Raw genomic sequence first — 25,132 nt, 5'->3', positions numbered from 1 at the left:
TGGATGTTGAATTTTGTCAAAGGCCTTCTCTGCATCTATTGAGATAATCATATGGTTTTTATTTTTCAATTTGTTAATGTGGTGAATTACATTGATTGATTTGCGGATATTGAAGAATCCTTGCATCCCTGGGATAAAGCCCACTTGGTCATGATGTATGATCTTTTTAATGTGTTGTTGGATTCTGATTGCTAGAATTTTGTTGAGGATTTTTGCATCTATGTTCATCAGAGATATTGGCCTGTAGTTTTCTTTTTTTGTGACATCTTTGTCAGGTTTTGGTATTAGGGTGATGGTGGCCTCATAGAATGAGTTTGGAAGTTTACCTTCCTCTGCAATTTTCTGGAAGAGTTTGAGTAGGATAGGTGTTAGCTCTTCTCGAAATTTTTGGTAGAATTCAGCTGTGAAGCCATCTGGACCTGGGCTTTTGTTTGCTGGAAGATTTCTGATTACAGTATCAATTTCCGTGCTTGTGATGGGTCTGTTAAGATTTTCTATTTCTTCCTGGTTCAGTTTTGGAAAATTGTACTTTTCTAAGAATTTGTCCATTTCTTCCACGTTGTCCATTTTATTGGCATACAACTGCTGATAGTAGTCTCTTATGATCCTTTGTATTTCTTTGTTGTCTGTTGTGATCTCTCCATTTTCATTTCTAATTTTATTGATTTGATTTTTCTCTCTTTGCTTCTTGATGAGTCTGGCTAATGGTTTGTCAATTTTATTTATCCTTTCAAAGAACCAGCTTTTGGCTTTGTTGATTTTTGCTATGGTCTCTTTTGTTTCTTTTGCATTTATTTCTGCCCTAATTTTTAAGATTTCTTTCCTTCTACTAACTCTGGGGTTCTCCAACTCTTCCTTTTCTAGTTGCTTTAGTTGTAGAGTTAGGTTATTTATTTGACTTTTTTCTTGTTTCTTGAGGTATGCCTGTATTGCTATGAACTTTCCTCTTAGCACTGCTTTTATAGTGTCCCACAGGTTTTGGGTTGTTGTGTTTTCATTTTCATTAGTTTCTATGCATATTTTGATTTCTTTTTTGATTTCTTCTGTGATTTGTTGGTTATTCAGAAGTGTGTTGTTCAACCTCCATATGTTAGAATTTTTAATAGTTTTTCTCCTGTAATTGAGATCTAATCTTAATGCATTATGGTCAGAAAAGATGCTTGGAATGATTTCGATTTTTTTGAATTTATCAAGTTTAGATTTATGGCCCAGGATGTGATCTATCCTGGAGAAGGTTCCATGAGCACTTGAAAAAAAGGTGAAATTCGTTGTTTTGGGGTGAAATGTCCTATAGATATCAATTAGGTCTAACTGATCTAATGTATCATTTAAAGTTTGCGTTTCTTTGTTAATTTTCTGTTTAGTTGATCTGTCCATAGGTGTGAGTGGGGTATTAAAGTCTCCCACTATTATTGTGTTATTGTTGATTTCCCCTTTCATACTTGTTAGCATTTGTCTTACATATTGCGGTGCTCCTATATTGGGTGCATATATATTTATAATTGTTATATCTTCTTCTTGGATTGTTCCTTTGATCATTATGTAGTGGCCTTCTTTGTCTCTTTTCACAGCCTTTGTTTTAAAGTCTATTTTATCGGATATGAGTATTGCCACTCCTGCTTTCTTTTGGTCTCTATTCGCGTGGTATATCTTTTTCCAGCCCTTCACTTTCAGTCTGTATGTGTCCCTTGTTTTGAGGTGGGTCTCTTGTAAGCAGCATATAGAGGGGTCTTGTTTTTGTATCCATTCGGCCAGTCTTTGTCTTTTGGTTGGGGCGTTCAACCCATTTACGTTTAAGGTAATTATTGATAAGTGTGATCCCGTTGCCATTTACTTTATTGTTTTGGGTTCGGGTTTATACACCCTTTTCGTGTTTCCTGTCTAGAGGATATCCTTTAGAATTTGTTGGAGAGCTGGTTTGGTGGTGCTGAATTCTCTCAGCTTTTGCTTGTCTGTAAAGCTTTTGATTTCTCCTTCGTATTTGAATGAGATCCTTGCTGGGTACAGTAATCTGGGCTGTAGGTTATTGTCTTTCATCACTTTAAGTATGTCTTGCCATTCCCTCCTGGCCTGAAGAGTTTCTATTGACAGATCAGCTGTTATCCTTATGGGAATCCCCTTGTGTGTTATTTGTTGTTTTTCCCTTGCTGCTTTTAATATTTGTTCTTTGTGTTTGATCTTTGTTAATTTGATTAATATGTGTCTTGGGGTGTTTCGCCTTGGGTTTATCCTATTTGGGACTCTCTGTGTTTCTTGGACTTGGGTGATTATTTCCTTCCCCATTTTAGGGAAGTTTTCAACTATTATCTCCTCAAGGATTTTCTCATGATCTTTCTTTCTGTCTTCTTCTTCTGGGACTCCTATAATTCGAATGTTGGAGCGTTTCATATTGTCCTGGAGGTCTCTGAGATTGTCCTCGTTTCTTTTAATTCGTTTTTCTTGTTTCCTCTCTGATTCATTTATTTCTACCATTCTATCTTCTATTTCACTAATCCTATCTTCTGCCTCCGTTATTCTACTATTTGTTGCCTCCAGAGTGTTTCTGATCTCATTTATTGTGTTATTCATTATATTTTGACTCTTTTTTATTTCTTCTAGGTCCTTGTTAAACCTTTCTTGCATCTTCTCAATCCTTGTCTCTAGGCTATTTATCTGTGTTTCCATTTTGATTTCAAGATTTTGGATCATTTTCACTATCAATATTCGGAATTCCTTCTCTGGTAGATTCCCTACTTCTTCCTCTTTTGTTTGGTTTGGTGGGCAACTCTCCTGTTCCTTTACCTGCTGAGTATTCCTCTGTCTCTTCATCTTGGTTATATTGCTGCGTTTGGGGTGGCCTTTTTATATTCTGATAATTTGTGGAGTTCTCTTTATTATGGAGCTTCCTCACTTTGGGTGGGGTTCTATCAGTGGCTTGTCAAGGTTTCCTGGTTAGGGAGGCTTGTGTTGGAGTTTTGGTGGGTGGAGCTGGGTTTCTTCTCTCTGGAGTGCAGTGGAGTGACCAGTAATGGGTTATGAGACATCAAAGGTTTTGGGATAATTTTGAGCTGCCTGTATATTGAGGCTCAGGGGAGTGTTCCTGTGTTGCTGGAGAATTTGCGTGGTATGTCTTGTTTTGGAACTTGTTGGCCCTTGGGTGGAGCTTGGTTTCAGTGTAGGTATGAAGGCATTTGATGAGCTCCTATTGCTTAATGTTCCCTGAATTCAAGAGTTCTCTAATGTTTTCAGGCTTTGGGTTTAAGCTTCCTGCTTCTGGTTTTCAGTTTTATTTTTACAGTAGCCTCTAGACTTCTCCATCTATACAGCACCGATGATAAAACATCTAGGTTAAAGATGAAAAGTTTCTCCACCTTGAGGGACACTCAGAGAGGTTCACTGAGTTACAAGGAGAAGAGAAGATGGAGGGGGTAGTTAGAGGTAACTGGAATGAGATGCGGTGAGATCAAGAGAGGAGAGAGCAAGCTAGCCAGTAGTCTCTTCCTTATGTGCGCTCTATAGTCTGGACTGCTCAGAGGTATTTACAGAGTTATACGGGGAAGAGGAGAGGGAGGAAGTAGACAGAGGTGACCAGGAGGATAAGAGAGAGGAATGAGTAGGAGAGAGACAAATCCTGCCAGTAACCAGTTCCTTAGGTGTTCTCTACCGTCTGGAACACACAGAGATTCACAGAGTTGGATAGAGAAGAGATGGGGGAGAAAAGAGACAGAGGCCACCTGGTGGAGAAAAAGGAGAGGCCAGAGGAGGAGAGAGTGGACAAGCCAGTAATCTCGCTCTCAGGTAAACTTGGGTAGTGAAGTTTGGGTTTTTAAATGTACAAATTTGACAACAAAGATTAAAAATCTGGAGTAGAGGTTGGATTTTCAAAGATACAATATTAAAGAAAAGCAGAAGGAAAAAGGAAGAAAGAAAAAAAAGAATTATTAAAAAACAAACAAACAAACAAACAAAAAAAACCAAAACACCAACAACCATCCAAAGAGTATATATGGTGTTTGCCTTAAAAAAAAAAAAAAGTTTTTTTTAAAAAAAAATAGTAATACTAGGTTATAGAAATAAAAATTAGAGGAGAAATAGAAGACTTAACAATTAAAAAAAAGCTTGGAAAAAAAGAAAAAAAAAGCAAAAGGCAAAAAAAAAAGAATGATTTTAAAAATATTAAAAAATTAAAAATATATCTGGCTCTTCTCTGATGTTATGGGCCGTGTGGGCTCACTTCCAAGGTGGTTTCCTCTGTTTAACTTCTTCTGTTTGCTGGTTTTTAGGCTCACTAGTTCAGTCGCGCTGTGGGGAGGGGGGATGCTGCAAACAAATAGCACTGTCGTGTGTACACAGTATCTCTGCCCCGCTTGACCTGTCCTTTCTCGCAGCGCACAAACCGCTCCGGCTCTACGATGCTCAGCCGGGAACCATCTGGGGCCGGCCCTAGGCTGCGTGCACTTCCCCGGTCCAAGCCGCTCAGGTTCGGCCCTCAGGCAGCCCTCAGAGGCACAGATGCGGCTGGGACTGCGCTTTGTGCCCTACCCAGGTCCGAGTAGCTCAGGAGTTTGGCGAGCGCAATCGCCGGGGCTTGTCACCTTTTCCGCCGCTGCTGCTCAGCTTTCTGGGTGGACCGCTGGCGCACCCCGTGAAGCAGACTGTGACTGTCCAGCACCCCCAGAAGTCTTAGCAAAGGAGCCTGCTTGCAGTTAGGTAAGTAAAGTCTCTCCGGGTCTGCAATTACCCCTTTCCAGTCCTTACGGCTCTGGCTGCCTGTCCCCGGCGGGGAATGGTCTGCAGCCGGCTTTTTCCGCTCCGTCCTTTGTTCTGTGCTCAGTCCTGGCGGTGTCTTATGTTCGAGCTTTTCGCGTGGTAGCTATCCCACAGTCTGGTTTGCTAGCCCAGGTTAGATCGTTCTGGTTGCGCGTGGGGCATTCCTGCCCGATTCTTACAAAGCTCTGCAGCCCGCGCCTCCCGCGTGTCCCTGCCCTGCCCCCACTTCCCAATGGCGGATGCAGGCGTCTGTGCTGCTTTTCCGCTGGGGGAGTTACTGGTGGGCTTGTAATCTCTTGGTTTTAATTATTTATCTATTTTTACTTCCTGTTATGTTGCCCTCTGTGTTTCCAAGGCTCGCCACAGACTCGGCAGGGAGAGTGTTCCCTGGTGTTTGGAAACCTCTCTTCTTAAAATTCCCTTCCTGGGACGGGCTTCCCTTCCCGGGACGGAGCTCCCTCCCCACCTCCTTTGTCTCCTTTTTCATCTTTTATATTTTTTCCTACCTGTTTTGAAGAGAATGGTCTGCTTTTCTGGTTGCCTGATGTCCTCTGCCAGCCTACAGAAGTTGTTTTGTGGAGTTTGCTCGGCGTTGAAATGTTCTTTTGAGGAATTTGTGAGGGAGAACGTGATCTTCCCGTCCTATTCCTCCGCCATCTTTCCCTCCCTCTGAATAAAAATTTTTAAAAAAAGAAGAAAGAAAGCAAGCTTGCTTGGGACCCTGGAAACAACAGAGAGGCAGGATGTCTTATGTCTCTTTACCCAGAGGAGGACGGGAACCCAGAATGAGTGGGAGTCCCTCTGACATCAGATGAGCTAAACACACTGGCAGGGGGGAATCATCAGGAGTCCCGCCAACAATAGTCGACAAAAGAAGCAATCTCCTTGCTCACTGGGCCTAAGATCCCCTACTTTCACCTAGCGATACTGAGGGGGGAGGGTGGAACAGAAAAAAGGGATTAAGTCACAGCAAGTACCTGGTTCTAGAAGGCTCTTTGTCTCTCTTCCTCCAAACAGAGACACCAGAGCAGCTAGGGGCTTCCAGTAGGAGTGTCTTGCCATACCTATCCCCCGCCGAGAGACACCCAGCAGCCTGACCTGGGGAAATGCTTCCACCCACTCAGGCAACAGGGTCAGCGATGTACAGATGCCCTGCTGACTCCAGATAACCAAAGAGATCAAAACAATACCACAAAGACCGAAAATTAAACCAGCATTAGAAGTACAGCCCACAAAGTAGGCTGAGACCTGTGCACAGAACATAAGTAAAATGGACTGTCTGCTAAAATGGAAGATTTAAAATAGGAGTTTCCTAACATAATAGACAAAATGTCTATAGGTTTTGACAAATGTATAATCACATATATCCACCATTATATTACTGTACAGAGTATTTTCACTGTCCTAAAAATCCCTTTTGCTCTACCTGTTGATGCCTTCCTCTATACCAGCACCTTGCAACCATTGATCTGTTTACTGTCTCCATAGTTTCACCTTTTCCAGAATGTCACTTAAGTTGGAATCACACAGTGTATAGCCTTTTCAGATTGACTTCTTTAACTTAGGAATATGCATTTAAGATTTCTCCATGTCTTCTCATGGCTTGATAACTCATTGATTTTCAGCACTGAGTAACATTGCATTGTCTGGATATACCACAGTTTTTTAATCCATTCACCTACTGAAGGACATCTTGGTTGCTTCCAAGTTGTAGCAGTTATAAATAAATCTTCTGTAAACATCTCTGTGCATATTTTGTGTGTGTGTGTGTGTGGACATATGTTTTCAACTTCTTTGGTTAAATATCAAGGAACACAATTGGTGGATAGTGTGGTCAGAGTATGTTTAGTTTTGTAAGAAACCACCAAACTGTCTCAAAGTGGCTGTACCATTTTGCCTTTCCAGCAGCAACAAATGAGAGTTTCTGTTGCTCCACATCCTCATCAGCATTGTGTGTTGTGAATTTTTTTAATTTTTAAAAATACATATTTTTTGGCTGTGCCATGTGGCATGTGGGATCTTAGTTCCCCGACCAAGGATCCAACCTGCACCCCATACTTTAGACGCCTGGAGTCTTAACCACTGGACTGCCAGGGAAGTACCCCCTGTAATGTTGTTTTAATTAGCATTTCCCTGATGACATACAATGGGGATCATCTTTTCATATGCTCGTTTGCCATCTATATATTACCTTTGGTGAGATGTCTCTTGATGGTATTTAGTCCATTTTTTAAATCCAGTTGTCTGCTTATTACTGAGTTTTAAGAGTTCTCTTGACAGTGTCTTTCACAGAGCAGTTTTAGTTTTAATGAAGTTCAGTTTGTCAACTTTTTCTTTCACGGATCATGCCTTTGGTATTAAATCTGAAGTCATCATCAAACCCAAGGTCATCTAGATTTTCTCCAATGCTGTCTGTGTTTGAGGAGTTTTTTAGTTTTGCTTTTTACATTTAGATCTGTGATCCATTTTGAGATAATTTTGTGAAATGTGTAAGATCTATGTATAGATTATTATTATTTTTCCCATGGACATCCAGTGTTCCAGCACCGTTTGTTGAGATTTTCTTTCCTCCATTGTGTTGCCTTTGCTCCTTTGTCAAAGATCAGTTGACTATATTTATGTGAGTCTGTTTCTAGCCTCTCTATTCTGGTCCATTGCTCTATTTGTCTATTCCTTCATCAGTACTACATGGTCTTGATTACTGTAGCTTTATAGGAAGTCTTAAGGTTGTTAATATCAGTTCTCCAACTTTGTTCTTCTCCTTTAGTATTTTGTGTTGATTATTCTGGGTCTTTTGTCTCTTCATATAAACTTTGGAGTAACTTAGTTGATATCCACATGGTAACTTGCTGGGATTTTGACTGGGATTACACTGAGTCTATAGATCAAGTTTGGAAGAACTGACATCTTGACAATATTGTCTTCCTATCCTTAGACCTGAAATGTCTCTCCATTTATTAATTCTTCTTTCATTTCTTCCATCAGAGTTTTTTAGTTTTCTTCATATAGATCTTGTACATATTTTGTTAGACTTAAGTATTATATTTAAATTTTGTGTATTTTATATACACAAAATTTTGTGTTCTTTTATTTTAATTTTATTGGAGAATAGTTGATTTACAATGTTGTGTTAGTTTCAGGTGTATGGCAAAGTGATTCAGTTACAAATACACATATATTCATTCTTTTTCAGATTATTTTCTCATATAGATTATCCAAGAATATTGAATAGAGTTCCCTGTGCTATAGAGAAGGTCCTTTTTGGTTACCTGTCTTATGTACAGTAGTGTGTGTGTGTTCATTCAAAGCTCCTAATTTATCCCATTGTGTTTTTAATTTCAAATTCTACTTGTTCATTGCTAGTATGCAGGAAAGCAATAAAGTTTTGTACATTAACCTTGTATCTTGAAACTTTCTTATAATCACTTACTAGTTCCAGGAGGTTTTTTGCTGATTCTTTTGGATTTTCTGCATAAGCAGCATGTCATCTGTCATTTCTCACAATCCATATACCTTTTATTTCCTTTTTGTGTCTTATTGCATCAGCTAGGACTTCCAGTATAAGACTCATAAAGAGTGATGAGAGGGGATATCCTTGCCTTGTTCCTGATCTTAATAGGAAAGCTTCTAGTTTTTCACCATTATGTATGATATTAGCTGTAGGAATTTTGTAGCTGTTCTACATCAAATTGAATAAGTCCTCTATTCTTAGTTTACTAGAGTCTTTATCATGAATACTTGTTAGACTTTGTCAAATGCTTTCTCTGCATATATTGATGTGATCATGTGATTTTTTTTTCTTTAGCCTATTTCTGTGATAATGAATTGATTTTCAAGTGTTGAACCACGCTTGCATGCTTGGTATAAATCACACTTGGTCTTGGTGTAGAAATTCTTTTTACTCATTGTTGGATTTGATTTGCTAATATTTTGCTGAGGATTTTTGCATCTGTGTTCATAAGACATGTTGGTCTCTAGTTTTCTTGTAATATCTTTTTCTGGTTCTAGTATTAGGGTGATGTTGGATCTTAGGATGAGTTAGGAAGCATTCCCTTTGTTCTGTTTTCTAAAGGAGATTGTAGACAGTTGATACAGTTTCTTCCTTAAATTTTTGGTAGAATTCACCGGTGAACCCATCTGAACCTGGTGCTTTCTATTTTGGAAAGTTTTAAATTATTGATTCAATTTCTTTCATAGATAAAGAATAGACATAGGCCTGTTCCAGTTGTCTACTTTTTGTGTGAGTTTTGGCAGATTGTGTCTTTCAAGAAATTGGGCCATTTCATCTAGGTTGTCAAATTTGTGGGCATAGATTTGTTCCTGGTATTCTTTTATTAATCCTTGTAATGTCCATGGTATCTGCAGTGATGGCCCCTCTTTTATTAGTAATTATATCCTTTGTATTTTTTTCCTACGCTAACTAGAGCCTAATTTTCTTTATCTTTTCAGATAACCACTTTTGGTTTCATTAGTTTTGTCAATTTATTTCCTGTTTTCAGTTTCATTGATTTCTACTCTAATTTTCATTATTTCTTTTTTTCTGCTTACTTTGAATTTAATATACTCCTATTTTTTTAATTTAATGGAAATATAGTTGATTTACAATGTATTAATTTCTGCTGTACAGCAAAGTTATTCAGTTATACATATTTATTCTTTTTCATATTCTTTTCCATTATGGTTTATCACTGGATACTGAGTATAGCTCCCTGTGCTATACAATAGGACCTTATTGTTTATTACTCTTCTTTTTCTAGTTTCCTAAGGATGATTGATTTTAGAGCTTTCACATTCAGTGTAGTAAATCTTCCTCTAAGCACTGTTTTGGCGGCATATCATAAATTTTGATAAGTTGTATTTTCATTTTCACCTAGTTAAAAAATATTTACAAATTTCTCCTGAGATTTCTTCTTTGACCCATATGTTATTTAGAAGCATGCTGTTTAATCTCCTAGTATTTTGGGACTTTCAAGTAATCTTTTCTGTTATTGATTTTTGCTTTATTTTCATTGTGGTCTGAGAGCAGATAGTGTTTGATTTCTGTTCTTTTAAAATTGTTAAAGTTTGCTTCATGGCCCAGAATGTGGTCTGTCTTGGTGAGTATTCATAGTGTTTTTTAAAATTAATTAATTAATTTTAATTGGAGGCTAATTACTTCCTACAATACTGTGGTGTTTTTTGCCATACATCTACATGAATCAGCCATGGGTGTACATGTGTTCCCACCATCCTGAACCCCCCTCCCTCCTCCCTGCCCACCCCACCGCTCCGGATTGTCCCAGAGCACCAGCTTTGGGTACCCTGCTTCATGCATAGAATTTGCACTGGTCATCTATTTTACATATGGTAATATACATGTTTTGTTTCAATGCTATTCTCCAAGTACATCTCTTTGTATAGATGGGCTTCCCAGGTGGTGCTCGTGGTAAAGAACCCACCTGCCAGTACAGGAGACATAAGAGATGTAGGTTTGATCCCTGGGTAGAGAAGATCCCCTGGAGGATGGCTTGGCAACCCACTCTAGTATTCTTGCCTGGAGAATCCTATGGACAGAGGACCCTGGTGGGATACAGTCCACAGGGTCACAAAGAGTTGGACACAATTGAAGCGACTTGACACTCATGCTCTTTGTATAGAACACTCTACCCCAAAAGAGCAGAATGTACTTTTTTTACCCAAGTGCCCACAGAACACTTAGCAAGATAGACCATAGGCATGGCCATATAACAGACCTCAGCAACTTTAAAAAATTTGAAATTAAACAGTTTATTTTCTGACTGCAGTGGAAATAAACTATAAACAAGGAACAGAAAGACAACAGGAAAGTCTCTAAATACGTGAAAATCATACAGCACACTTCTAAATAATCTGTGGATCACTGAGAAAGTCTCAAAGGAAATTTTCTAAAATATATAAAGAACTGAGTGAAAATTGAAATATAAAATACAGACGAATGTAACATGCAGCTAAAGCAGTGCTGAGAGAGAAATTTATAACACTAAATGCTTAGATTTGAAATGAAGAAAAGTCTCAAGTGAATGATTGAAATTTTTACATCAAGGAACTAGAAAAAAAAGAATAAAATAAACCCAGAATAAGCAGAAGAAGGAAACAATCAAGAGCTGAAATCAATGGAATTTAAATAGGAAAACTATCAGTTTAGTTCAGTCGCTCAGTCGTGTCTGACTCTTTGCGACCCCATGAATCGCAGCACGCCAGGCCTCCTTGTCCATCACCAACTCCCAGAGTTCATCCATGGGGATGGTCTTGATCCCTGTTTCCTGTACAATGTCAGGAACCTCCATCCATAGTTCATCAGGCACTCTATCAGATCTAGTCCCTTAATTCTATTTCTCACTTCCACTGTACAATCATAAGGGATTTGATTTAGGTCATACCTGAATGGTCTACTGGTTTTCCATGCTTTCTTCAATTTAAGTCTGAATTTGGCAATAAGGAATTCATGATCTGAGCCACAGTCAGCTCCTGGTCTTGTTTTTGCTGACTGTATAGAGCTTCTCCACCTTTGGCTGCAAAGAATATAATCAATCTGATTTCGGTGTTGACCATCTGGTGATGTCCATGTGTAGAGTCTTCTCTTGTGTTGTTGGAAGAGGGTGTTTGCTATGACCAGTGCGTTCTCTTGGCAAAACTCTATTAGCCTTTGCCCTGCTTCATTCCGTACTCCAAGACCAAATTTGCCTGTTACTCCAGGTGTTTCTTGACTTCCTACTTTTGCATTCCAGTCCCCTATAATGAAAAGGACATCTTTTTGGGGTGTTATTTCTAGAAGGTCTCATAGGTCTTCATAGAACTGTTCAACTTCAGCTTCTTCAGCGTTACTGGTTGGGGCATAGTCTTGGATTACTGTGATATTGAATGGTTTGCCTTAGAAACGAACAGAGATCATTCTGTCATTTTTTTTTTTTTACCCTGCTTCTTTTTTTTTTATTTAACTTTTTATTTTTACTTTATTTTACTTTATAATACTGTATTGGTTTTGCCATACATTGACATGAATCCACCACAGGTGTACATGCGATCCCAAACATGAACCCCCCCTCCCACCTCCCTCCCCACAACATCCCTCTGGGTCATCCCCGTGCACCAGCCCCAAGCATGCTGTATCCTGCATCGGACATAGACTGGTGATTCGATTCTTACATGATAGTATACATGTTTCAATGCCATTCTCCCAAATCATCCTACCCTCTTCCCTCTCCCTCTGAGTCCAAAAGTCTGCTATACACATCTGTGTCTTTTTTGCTGTTTTGCATACAGGGTCATCATTGCCATCTTTCTAAATTCCATATATATGTGTTAGTATACTGTATTGGTGTTTTTCTTTCTGACTGACTTCACTCTGTATAATCGGCTCCAGTTTCATCCATCTCATCAGAACTGATTCAAATGTATTCTTTTTAATAGCTGAGTAATGCTCCATTGTGTCTATGTACCACTGCTTTCTTATCCATTCATCTGCTGATGGACATCTAGGTTGTTTCCATGTCCTGGCTATTATAAACAGTGCTGTGATGAACATTGGGGTACACGTGTCTCTTTCAATTCTGGTTTCCTCAGTGTGTATGCCCAGCAGTGGGACTGCTGGGTCATAAGGCAGTTCTATTTCCAGTTTTGTAAGGAATCTCCACACTGTTCTCCATAGTGGCTGTACTAGTTTGCATTCCCACCAACAGTGTAAGAGGGTTCCCTTTTCTCTGCACCCTCTCCAGCATTTATTGCTTGTAGACTTTTGGATAGCAGCCATTCTGACTGGCGTGAAATGGTACCTCAGTTGTGTCTGACTTTGCGACCCCATGGACTATAGCCTGTCAGACTCTTCTGTCCATGGAATTTTCCAGGAAAGAACACTGGAGTGGGTTGTCATTTCCTCCTCCAGGGGATCTTCCCAACCCAGGGGTCAAACCTGCATCTCCTGCATTGGCAAGCAGATTCTTTACCATTGTGGATCTTGTAGCCTCCCTAAAATGGTCTTAGGGCTAGGATAACCAACTCATTTAGTTTTCTTGGGACTTTCCTGGTTTAAGCACTAAAAAGTCCTAGCAAAACCAGCATCTCTTGCTCAAGACTTACCTGGTTTTAAAACTGAACGTGCCACATCCAAGGAACTTCATCAGCCCTGGGCCAACTGTGTTGGTTGTTCTCAATGCAGAAAGTCTCAATGCAGACTTTTTGGGTCTCTGGATAACACTTTAAGAACTTCCATGTCAGGCCATACTCACACGGAAGAAATTCTCAATTTAGTATTGTTAACTCACCACCACATAGGAGTTGAAGATCTTCACACTGTAATTAGTTAGAAATTCTCCTACCCCATGCCAGTTGCTTGCTTGACTTTCAGACATGGTTCATTCTACATTCTCCTCAAGATGTCATTGAAAGTGCTTTGTAGTGAAAAAAATGTCACTAAAATGTGAAGGTGTACCATTGTTTTTTGATGATTATCTTTTCAGGTCGAGTTAATGGAGTGCAAGTGACCATCCCAGACAGTTTTGTGAATGTGACTGTTGGATCTGATGTCACTCTCATCTGCACCTACACCACCACTGTGGCCTCCCTGAACAAGCTCTCCATTCAGTGGACATTCTTCCATAAGGAGGAGTCACAGCCAGTTTCCGTAAGAACTTTTTCCCCATGAACTATTCCCCTTCAGTAATTCTGACATAAACTGTTGGGGTCAGTGTGTGAAGAAGGAATGGCAAGCCAGTGGCAACAGGAACAGAGCCTCAGATACTAGAAGTTTGGAGATAGCTGTTTAGGGAAGATCATCATCTAAGTGACAGCCTTTGTCCTCTCCTCATATTTAGTTATGGCCTGTGACCTCCATTCTGTGTAGGTCAGCATCAAGTATATCCTGTATTCTCGAGTAGGCAGGAAGGGTCTTTCTTAGGTGAAATGAGCAGTACTTCTGAAAGGGCTTCTCCCTGCTCCAGATCTCTCCCTGTTATTTTCAGAAAACCCTAGTTCAAATATGTGTCCTAGTTGATCCACAGATCTCTGTGAAACTTAGTATCTGGACACTGCTTGTCAAGTGAGCTAGCTCATTGTGCCAGACTGAGTCTTAATAGAATGGGACTCCCTACATGGGTGGGTAAGGGCAAAGTGGTAATGAACCCTGGGGAATCAGAGGCAGCTGGAGGCTAGAGGATAAGAGACTGGAAGGGAGGCTAGGGTCTGGGTAAGAGCTAACTGGGGGAGGGTGGATGAAAGAGGAGGATGATTCTACTTGCAAGTTGCCTATTCCTAGATTTTTTTTTTTTCATCTGGCCTTAAGGGTAATTCCTTCTTTAAATCAGTCTAAAGACTAAAATGAATATACTCAAAAGTGTGTGGTTTATGTGTGTATGTTGAGGGAGGGGGGCGTATGTGTGCACATTTATGCATGAGTGTGCAAGCATGTATGCTAATACATATCCCTTGAGGGGAAAAATTTGTAGCTTTCATCAGATTTTCAAAAGGATGTATGATCCAAAACAAGGAGTTCAGAGAAGAGACAAATCAGTGTGGTTTGGATATAGTTGAGTTGGGCCTTGAAGGAAAGCAAGGGTGGTGCTGATAGAAGATAGGGAGAGAAGGAAGTTGAGAGGGCTGGAGGAGGCCCAAGGGTGGAGGTGGAGAAGAAGGAGCACCAGTGTCACTTCTGAGCTTTCGGAGGTGCTGACTCCTCTTTGTACCAAAGGTCCTGAACATTTGTTCAGCAGGAAACATCGTTCAAGAGGAGACTCTATCAGTGCCACCCTCTAGTCAAAGTTCAACAGTTTTGTCCAGTACTGGTTACCTTAGACGGCCTTCCCTGGTGGCTCAGATGGTAAACAGCCTGCCTGCAATACAGGAGACCTGGATTTGATCCCTAGGTCAAGAAGATCCCCTGGAGAAGGGAATGGCAACACACTACAGTATTGCCTGGAGAATTCTGTGGACAGAGGAGCCTTATGGGCTATAGTCCATGGGGTCACACAAGTATTTGAATCATTCTGTGCCTCTCTTCAAACTATGGTAGAACAGTAATATTCTTCTACGTGGGCAGTATACCTTGTAGCATTCAGTCCTCAGATCCACCCACTTCTGCTCAAACACAGCACAGCCCATGCCTCAATACTGAGAAAAAGGCAGTCAGTCAGTGTCTAAAACTGGTGCATGCAAGAGATGCTTGGGGAGGATGTAGTTGGACCTCTCAGGCAGTGACACCTGTACTATTGGACCCGCTCATTGTTTGGAGTCTCTAGGCTAGTGGCACCCGATTTTCGAAGTGGGATAGGAGGGTCAGAGTCTGGTAACAATTGAGATCAGCACAAGCCCCTGGCAGAGGTGAGTCAGTCTCTTTTTTTGGCTGTGATGAGTCTTCGTTGCTGTATGGGCCTTTTCCCTAGTTGCAATGAGCAGGGGCTATTCTTCGTTGCAGTATGCAGGCTTCTCGCAGAGGCTTCTCTTGTTGCGGAGTGTGGGCTGTAGCGTGTGAGGGCTTCAGTAGCTGCAGCGTGTGGGCTCCATAGTTGCAGCTCCTGGGCTGTAGAGAACAGGCTCAATAACTGGTGCACAGGCATAGTTGCTCCACAGCATGTGGGATCTTCCCAGATCAGGGATCCATCCCATGTCTCTTGCATTGGCAAGCAGATTCTTTACCACTGAGCCACCAGGGAAGCCTTGAGACAGTCTTGAGTTTGCTTTTTATGCCTATGTCTGGAATTCCTTTCATCTTCCTCTAAAAGTTTCAGGCTCTATTGCTGCCTTGAGCAGGGCAGTGGTCAACTCTTGCAATAAGCTTATCTTCTGCTCTCCCAGGATCATTGTATTAAAGGAGCTGCTGACTCCAAGACCTAGTACTTCTCAGTATCAGGGGAGAATATGATCTCCTAGGGACTACTCCCTCCATGGGGTTCCTTTGTGAATAGAGGCTATGGAAGTATTCCATAAGTCTTCTGACCAGGTGCCAGGATATTCATCTGTTGCTTGTTGTTGTTCAGTCACTAAGTTGTGTTCAGCTCTTTGCGAGCCCATGGACTGCAGCATGCCAGGCTTCCCTGTCCTTCACTATCTCCCAGAGTTTGCTCAAACTCATGTCCATTGAGCTGGTGATGCCATCCAACCGTCTTGTCCTCTGCCGTCCCCTTCTCCTCCTGCCCTCAGTCTTTCCCAGCATCAGTGTCTTCTCCAATGAGTTGACTTTTCGCATCAGGTGGCCAAAGGATATTCATTAGCATGGTCTTTCTTTTAGAGAAGCCCTCCTTTCAGAAGACATGGACAGATTCAGACAGTCAGTTCCTCAGCAAGAGTCACAGCTGAAGACTCTAGACCCCAGAACAGGCAGGCTAGCTTTGAAGTTTTGGATCCCTTATTATGAATGGCTGCCTCTTCATTCAGCTAGTCACTGGAAAAAATTATTAATACAGGAACCTCACCTGCCCATGAACAGGACAGGCATGGAACCTACTTAGCATGAGTCTCTCAAACAACACATACTCATCTATGTTAGCCACAGTGGAAGAAACCCTGTGCCATCTTCATCTCTCTAATACCCATATAATGTGAACAACTTCTTTCTAGAACCTAGTATCATTGTACTCCATGGCTGCTTAGATTCTTCTAGCTTGGCCTCTATAGATGGTATTATATCCAATGCTTTTCAAATATTGGTGAAGTGAGGGTGTTTAATCTCCTTAGGAGCACATTTGAAAATGAGCAAACTGTTGGTCTAATGCTACTGATGCTTAGTAGATGGTGTCTAGAGGGGCTTAATGTCTTGTGATATGTGGGTGAGACCCACACAGGAAAGAACCGTCTGCCCCAAATGCCAGTGTGGCTCCCATTGAGAAATCCTCCAGCTTCTTCCCTTCTCAGCACCCCTCCCAATCAAATTTTTTCTTTTCAGTGTCCCATTTCCTCAGATGTCTATTGATACTAAATCTGATAAATTAATGTAATGCTAAGGTGTTAAGGACTGGTGACCATTTACTTTGTTCTCTCTCACAAAAAACCATTTAAGCAGAAACCTTCCGTGACTTACAGAAACAGTTCAGTTGGCGGGTGTCTCAGGCACATGGCAGGCTGGGAAGGGAGTGGTTTGGAACAGGCAAGCCGTCCTTTTGGTGTTATATTCCTTCCATGCGCAATCCCAGCCTCCTTAAGTAGTCTAGAGAAAATTCTAGGGTTGAGACCATCATTACTCTACATTCCTCTTCTTCTATGGTTAGTGCCTTGATGAGCAGAGCAGAACAGGAAGAAGCTGGAAGGGAAAGAATGGATCGTTTGCTGTGGACTTGCACATTTCCAAAAGGAACCCACAAAAGCAGCTCTGGAGGCTAAAGGCATTTATTAGCTCAGACGCAGACTCAAACAGAAAGCAGACTGAATTCTTTCAACCCTTCTTGTTCATATTCCAGCTTCTAGTTAGAGAGCAGTGTCACAAAGCTGCGGGGAAAAATCTTTTTGGCCAAATCTGGCTCCCAGCTGCACAGCCTATGTGAATAGGAGCTTGGCACAGGAGGAAGAGAAAGGCTGTTATTGCAGCTGGCATCCATTGAAGGCATCATGTGGTGAACCCACTCGGCATGGGAAACATCATGCCAATGAATAGCAGTGATTGGAAGGAGAAGGCTTGGGCTGGAGAAAGTGATGGAATGGCCCCAAGAGGGTAGGGTGGCCTGGAAGTCATCTTCCTGGTCCAAGGCAGGCGTGTGAGTGCCATGTTCATGGATTCAAGGGACTTGGGAGGTCTGGATTCTAGGTCTGACTGCCAAGTGTGTGACCTTGGGATGATCACTTCCTCTTATGGGGCCTCTGTGTCCTTTCCTGTAGTAGAAGAGGATGAATCAGAGGTTGCAGACTGGCAGCCTCTGGGCCCTATTTGGCCAGTGGATGCATTGGTTGGCCAGCCCAGTATTTTGTTTATTTGCACAGTTTGAAAGCCTTGTTTGTTTTGGCTCTGCAGTTCACCACAGTCCCTACTATCCTCCATGATCTTACTACTACCCACCAGCCCCTCCCTGCTAGTTCCCATATTTCCAGTATCCAGCTGGTTCCTGAAGGCTCCTCTGCCTTAGCAACCATGAGCTGAGTTATCTCTTTGGGAGTCTTATGACTAATGTGCTGTTATGTCTCCATAATCAGCCTCTAACATCACCATGGGGCAGGTAGAGAGGACCCTGGGGGGAAAGTAGGGCATTCTCCTGTGAACACAGCCACAAAAGGCAAGTGGCCAAAAAATGAACAAGCACCACTTAAGGGAACACATGGATGTGTTTTCTCAGGGCAGACTTGCCACCCCTTATCATCACACCTGAAGGATGTGGCCCGTTGAACAGCCATGGCTTTTCCTCGACCTCAATTTGTTTGATCTCTAAATTGACAATATACTTTCTTTGAAAAATGTACAAGCCTCACAGGATCATGAGCCAGGCTTTGGCCATTGTTCAGCTTTGATTTTTAAAAGAATTATTCTTTTGTGGAAAATGGAACCAAGTTGCAGTTCCTTCCTGTGTGATTAGATAAGTAGTTTCAGGAAAGCATTTCATTTTCTTTCTTCACAAGGACGATATGACAGTGTGGACCTCCCCCAACAGAAAGCCCCTCCACCTATGTGTCTGGCCACTGGCTAGCCCTGGGGACTTTCCTTCTCACACAGCACCGTGAGGCCAGGGCCTTTCCCTTTTAGGTGTCCATTGTTATACCTCTTTACCTCTGCTTCCATTCCAGACATCTTCAGTAATATTTGTGGGAGGGCAGAATTTATTAGGGTACAGTGTGAGGAGCTAGGATCCAAGGGTTGGTGAAGGTCTTTTTTTCAGGGAATTTACAAGTCTAGGGCCTCATGACTTATTTGCTTATTGATACATGGCCAACCATGAAACTTTTACAGTGTGGCTTCTTTTCATGTCCTAGTCTTGACCTAAAACACACTCTCTTGGGACCCTACTCTCTGTAGAAATAAAGCCCTTTCCCCTACATCTTCTGGGACTTACTGCAGGCTGTAGGCAGGACTGATGTTTCTCACTGTGATGTCATCAAACCTCAATATAAAACAGGCTGACCAACCCCCCAGTCTTCCTGGTAGCAGGGGAAGCAGCCAGATACCTAAGCTGCAGAGGGCTTCCTTGATAGACCACAGGCTACATTCCAGGCAAGAGTCTACAGGGCCACAAATTGTTAATTAGAAAGTAAATAAGGCCAGGCTGGCTAGTGAAATGGAAAGCCAGATATCTTGGATGTCAACTCATTTAAAGGAAATAGACCTTTGACAAGTTGAACTTCCTCCTGCCCCACTTGAATACCTTAGGTTACACTGACTTACCAGTTTGTAAGTCAAACAAGACCCCTCTGGGGCAAGAGTTTATGATTTCAGTAGGTATGAATGGACGAATTGACTTATAAATGGCTCTTTCAGGGCATAAAAGAAAGATAGTTGATGTTAGGGAACCACAGGAGAGAGACAAGTTGCTTTCTCCTTAAAGATATTCTTTTCTTTGAATTTTCCATCAGACGCTCCCTTTCTGCTTTAGTTTAAAAACTTACTTGCTTTTTCCCTGAAAGAGAATACATTTGAATTTATGTAGACAATATCTTTTGGCTTTCTGATTGCCTTCCCTGTCTCATTAGCCTGTTAATGTAAAGAATGCTGGACAAGGAAATTGAAGAACTGGGTTCTAGACCCAACTCAGCTGTTAACTTTGTGTATCTTTTGTTAAACCTCTCTAGGCTTCAATCTCTTCTATAAAGTGAGAAGAGTGAATTAAATGAACCATAAGTCTCTTCTAGTAGATTTTATTAAATGTTAATTGCCAGTGGACTAGGGAAATCCCAGTTTATTGAATAATGCAGAACAATCACTGGAATCGTAGACATTTTTATATTAAACTAACAAAGTGTGTACATAGACTATGTATTATGAAGGGACCTCTGGGATCACCTAATCCAGTGATTCCTAAGCTTTAGTCTATTCATGTCTCATCTTCATGATTTTTTTGTCATTATTTGTATATTACCAGCACTAGTAATTGTTTAATGTTTTCTATATTGACATTTTAGCGGAGGGGTGAAGGCACACTGTAAGGTTTGTGAGATCTTAGTTCCCTGACCAGGGATTGAACCTGGGCCACTCAGCAGTTAAAAGTACTGAGTTCTAACCACTGGACTGCCAAAGAATTCCCTGACTTGATTTTTAAAAGTCTTAAAAACATTTGCCTTAGTTTCACTGTAACCAATAACATCCATGAATTCACAGATTTGATGTGTTAGATATGTCTCTAATACACATTATATTTTTAAGTTTTCAATTATTTACCACCTAAAGTCAATTTATGTACCTATACTAGGAGAATACATATCATACTTTAGAGAAGACTGCTCTGGTTCCTTGTTCAGATATGGAAACTAAAGGTTTATGAGATTAAATGACTTTTTTTCTTACTGCAAAGCAGGTTGCCATGGAGATATGACCAGCAGGTACCTCTCCCATGTCATAATCAGAGGCCCAGTCTGGCTAAAACCCAGGTCTTCTTATTCCTAGACCAGGCCTTTTTACATCATACTCTGCTGCTCCCGTGGTTACCATTATGATTTAATATCCATGTTCTATAATACAGATGGGACTAGGATCAAGATATTTCTTAAATCTAGTTAATTATAATAATAATATATAAATCTTTATGACTTTGGATGGGTCATTAGTCTCTGTACTTGAGTACCTGCGTTTATCTGAAAGCATTAATTCCATTTCTTCCTCCTGCCATGTGAGAAGAAAGATAGTAGCTACTGTTGGCCACGCACTTCCTAGGCCCTTGACTAAGTGACTTTGCTTCATCCTCATACCACCGCTGTGAGGGGATGGGGCCACATGGTTTCTCAGGAGCCTCTCCGTTCTGAAATGTTATTCTTCTGACAAACAGAATGAATTCAGTTTTGCTTATCCAAAAGAATATGCGTGTTCAAAAGGAGCATGAATATTCTTTTAGAGGAATCAGATATTCTAGATAAGCCCACTGGGTAAACTCAAGGCAAAGAAAGTTTATAAAGTAGAATAAAATGATGGTTTGGTTTCCCCATCAGATATTTGTGTCCTAAACAATGAGTTTCTTTCAGATAGACTCATTGGGGAGTATCTTGATCTCCTAGCCTAAGCTTAGGAGTTGAATCCTGTCAGCTCTGGCTGCCTACTGTCTCCAAGACAGGCGTACCTTTGTGCTCTGATGATATCATAGAGCTGCTTTGAGCACAAATGAGGCCACAACTGTGTACAGCCTTGAGAGACCTACAGTGTCCCACTGAGCTGAGAAATCTTTGCCACAGGGGTCTTGCCAGGGGTGGTAGGGGTAGGGGGATTCTAGTTATCATCAAAGAAGGAAACATTGGATAGAGAGAACTTCCAAATAGTTTATCCTAGCCTCAGACATTGTCCAGTTCTCATTTATGTCATTTTCTGTCCTAGATTTACTATTCTGAAGGTGGACAAGCTACAGCCATAGGAAAGTTTAAAGATCGCATTGTAGGGTCCAACACTTCAGGTAACGCATCCATCACCATCTCGCATATGCAGCCAGAAGACAGTGGCATCTACATCTGTGATGTTAACAACCCCCCTGACTTTTTCGGCAAAAATCAAGGCACCATCAGCGTCAGCGTGTTAGGTATGGACATTTTATTTTCTGCTTTTTCTCTTCTTGTTCTCAATTTAGGACATTGAATGAGCCAAGGCAGTGAGTTACGGTGCCAATTAAGTCCCAAGGGTGAATATCCTCCCTACTTCTTTTATTACCAGGAAAATAGAGACACCACCAATCCAACCCATAGAGTAACACTGAAAAATCACTCACAAAACATGTTGAAACAGTTGTCAAACCAAACAGGACTGCCACCATGACAGATAGATAGCAATAGATGGCCAAACCTCCTGGGTCCCTATCTCTGAAGGATGCAGTGAGAACAGACAGGACAACCCACAGTCTCACTAAGTGATCACTAGCAACTCTTTCAGTGAGAACCTCCAATTGAAGCCAGTCCTACTTGGGGGTGACAACTGTCAGCTTGTGACCTCTCCTAAGCCAGCCACAAATCCCACTGTTAAATTATTCTTTGAAATAAAGGCAGAAAGGTCCTTTTCGAAAATATTAATGCTATTTGGAAAAAGGACCAGAGTTGATTCATTTATTTATACACAAATATTCATTATGTGACATGGAGCAAGTCATATCCATTCTTCAAATGAATTTGGAGTGGTTCATTTATGCAGTGTTTATTAAGTGCCTGCTTCGGGTCAAGAACCATGATAGAGGCATGGTTTCTGCTTTTGGAGAAGTTCACAATATTGGTGATTTTTAGGGCTCCTTCCAATCTCTGTCTGAGAGGACAGTGGGAGTTTTGGCCCTGTCTATATTGCTTGCTGCTGCTAAGTCGCTTCAGCAACTCTGTGCGACCCCATAGACGGCAGCCCACCAGGCTCCCCCATCCCTGGGATTCTCCAGGCTAAGAACACTGGAGTGGGTTGCCATTTCCTTCTCCAATGCATGAAAGTGAAAAGTGAAAGTGAAGTCGCTCAGTCGTGTCTGACTCTTCGTGACTCCATGGACTGCAGCCCACCAGGCTCCTCCGTCCATGGAATTTTCCAGGCAAGAGTACTGGAGTGGGGTGCCATTGCCTTCTCCTCTGCATTGCTTATCAAGTCTTATCTGCAAGTCTTCATATGTGTGGATGGGAGGGAGGCAAGGGCTGTCAACCTTCACCCATTAATCAGTTGAGCTAAAGGCTCTCCCACTTCTATGTAACCTCAAGTGGAACTGGTCTAGCCATGGCTGCTCTTGAGCTGTGTACATCCATCCCGGGAAAAAAAGGAACTAGATCAAACCAGTGACAATAATTGAGTAGCTTGGAAAAGCCTCAGTTGGTAACAAGGTGCACACGGAGGAGGACTGTCCAGTATTGTCTGAGCTTGCTGCCCAAGTGATGCCAACTACGAAACAGCTCTTTACTGTGAGGCTTGCTGTTGCATCTATTCACTTGGAAAAGAGGAAAAGGTAATCAAGAGCTGATTTCTAGGAGCAAGGTAACTCCATCGTGTTCTTATTTTTGCTGCATCCTGTGCTAGGCTTTGGGGGTACAGGGGACACGTATACATAAACCCTTTCCTGGGAGAGTTGATGTTCCAGGTTGAAAGACTAGCCATATACATGGGAACTAAATGATGTGGAATAGATGCTAGCACATCAGCTCGGGAGTCGGAAGACCTAGGTTTTAGCTCTTACTCTGCTACTCACTGGCCTCAGTGCTAGTCAGTTCACCTTTCTCTGGCCATTTTGAGATGGGGTTGTAATTCCTGCCCTGTCATATTATTATGAGAATCAAATGATATATTGGAGATTCAGTGTTCACAGAATTTAAGGGATTAGTCCTCTACTATTTTTGTTACTCCCTGGCTCTGGGTTGTCCTTCTGACCAGAAACAATCTAAAGAAGCCAAGCCTCTTTATTTTTTTCTTCTGAGTTTGGAATTAGCCCCAAGGTAAAGTTAGACAGGGTGGTTAATATTCTTAAAGTTCAGAGAATTCCTAATGAACTTCTATAAGAAGTTGAGGGTTATTTCCCCTCTAAGTTTTTCTTTCCCAAGAGTTATGACCTTTCCTTAAGCCTCCAGTATCCAGGCAAGGTAAGAGATGGAAGACTCTGGAATTCTTTGTTTGGGAATTCTCAAAATCCCACTTTAATTAATTAGGCTAAGGACAAAGATGTTCTACAAATTTATACTTTCTGGAAATTTTGAGACTGATAATTTTCTCTAAAAATTGCAGAGGCTGTTGGCAGTTCTCAAATTCTGTTGTATATGAGTGCCTGTTCTGTCTGCCCTGACTGAGGGGTGGGGCATGGTGGGGGCAAGCATGTCCTTGCTAACTCACTTCAGTTGTGTCTGATTCTTTGTGACGCCATGGTCTGTAGCTCACCAGGCTCCTCTGTCTATGGGATTCTCCAGACAAGAATACTGGAGTGGGTTACATTGCCCTCCTCCAGGGGATCTTCCCAAGTCAGGGATCGAACCCACGACTCTTACATCTCCTGTATTAGCAGGCATGTTCTTTACCACGAGTGCCACCTGGGAAGCCCAGGCAAGCACGTAATGGAGACCAAAAGAGAGAGGTATTGACATTTCCCTAAATATTGCTCTTCCTAGCAATGCATCATTCAGAAACTTTCATAACCCAGTGGTAGACAGAAACCCCATGCACTCACTCATTCATGCATATATTCATTTGGCACACCCTGAACAGATGTTCAGCCACTGTGGTAGGCAGTGGAGATGCAAAGATATACAAGATAGGCTGCAAGCCCTCCTAAAGCTCTCAAGTATATAGTGGGGGAGGCAGATGTATCACATAAGCTTATAATGGAGGGAGGAGAGGTGAGCTGGGAGATCACAGGGGGAAATGGAGAAGGCTTCCGGGAGAAAGTGACTTCTGCAGTGAATGTTGAAGGATATGTAAGAGCATGTCAGGCAGAAGAGGGGCTGAGGTGGCAGAGTGCGGTTTAGGTGAAGGAAGCAGCAATGCGCAAAGGACCAGGTGGTTTGCGTGATCATCCATCTGAAAGACTTCTATTAGGTATGACAGCCTTGGAAAATGAATCTCTGAAAAATACCCAGCAGAAATTTGAATAATTATTTTGTATGCATTTGGAATGAACATCATCTTCCTTCTGCAGTTTGGCACGTAAAAAGAAAATGATGAATTTAGGAAGGTTTGAGAACACACTGAAACATTTTCATTTATTTTCTGAGGTGAGCCTCTTCTTCCCACTGTAATTCTACTGAAAGCAATAAAGCTAAATGGTAGATCAGTGGCTTTGCCAGTAAAAATCCAAGTTCTGTCGGGGACTGTAACTGGATGAAATGTCGATTCAATCCTGAATCAGTAGTTTTAGAAAGTGTATGGGTTTGGGATTTGGTTCAAAGTGATTCACTGAGTGTTTGGTTAATAAAAATAAAAGGAGAAAAATGTGTTCAGAAAAATATCTGGGTTTGATTCTGGGCTCAAGAAATGAATGCAAGTCATTCCAGGTTTTGGTCCATAATTAGTTCAAGTCCTGGGGTCTGGCTTTGTGATGAAACACCCCCATTTAATTTTCTGTTCAAATTATTCTGTTCCACTGTAAAAGCTATAAAATTCACCATGTTTTTAAAAAGGCAGTATCTTAAAAAAAAAAAAAAGGCAGTATCTAAATCTAGTGATAGTTGGATTTCTGGTTAAATAGCCTAGTTTATTTAGGGTAGACAAATCCAAAGAATGAGCATAAGAAGTAAAGTTATGACCAACATAGACAGCATATTAAAAAGCAGAGACATTACTTTGCCAACAAAGGTCTGTCTGGTCAAGGCTATGGTTTTTCCA

The 25,132-nt window shown here is 41.4% G+C and overlaps 1 protein-coding gene across 1 annotated transcript in view; it reads left to right on the top strand.

Moving 5' to 3' along the window:
* Nucleotides 1-25,132, top strand: part of VSIG1 (V-set and immunoglobulin domain containing 1) — a 41,972-nt gene that overhangs the window by 11,711 nt on the left and 5,129 nt on the right. The window contains exons 2-3 of the mRNA XM_070292144.1: nt 13,224-13,387; nt 21,191-21,389. Coding sequence (XP_070148245.1) covers nt 13,224-13,387; nt 21,191-21,389 — 363 coding nt within the window. The remainder of the gene's footprint in view (nt 1-13,223; nt 13,388-21,190; nt 21,390-25,132) is intronic.

Source organism: Ovis canadensis, chromosome X, assembly GCF_042477335.2.
Source record: "Ovis canadensis isolate MfBH-ARS-UI-01 breed Bighorn chromosome X, ARS-UI_OviCan_v2, whole genome shotgun sequence".
NCBI classification, from domain to species: Eukaryota; Metazoa; Chordata; class Mammalia; order Artiodactyla; family Bovidae; genus Ovis; species Ovis canadensis.
Note: the sequence above shows the minus strand (reverse complement) of the source record. Positions and strands in the feature narration are given on the sequence as shown.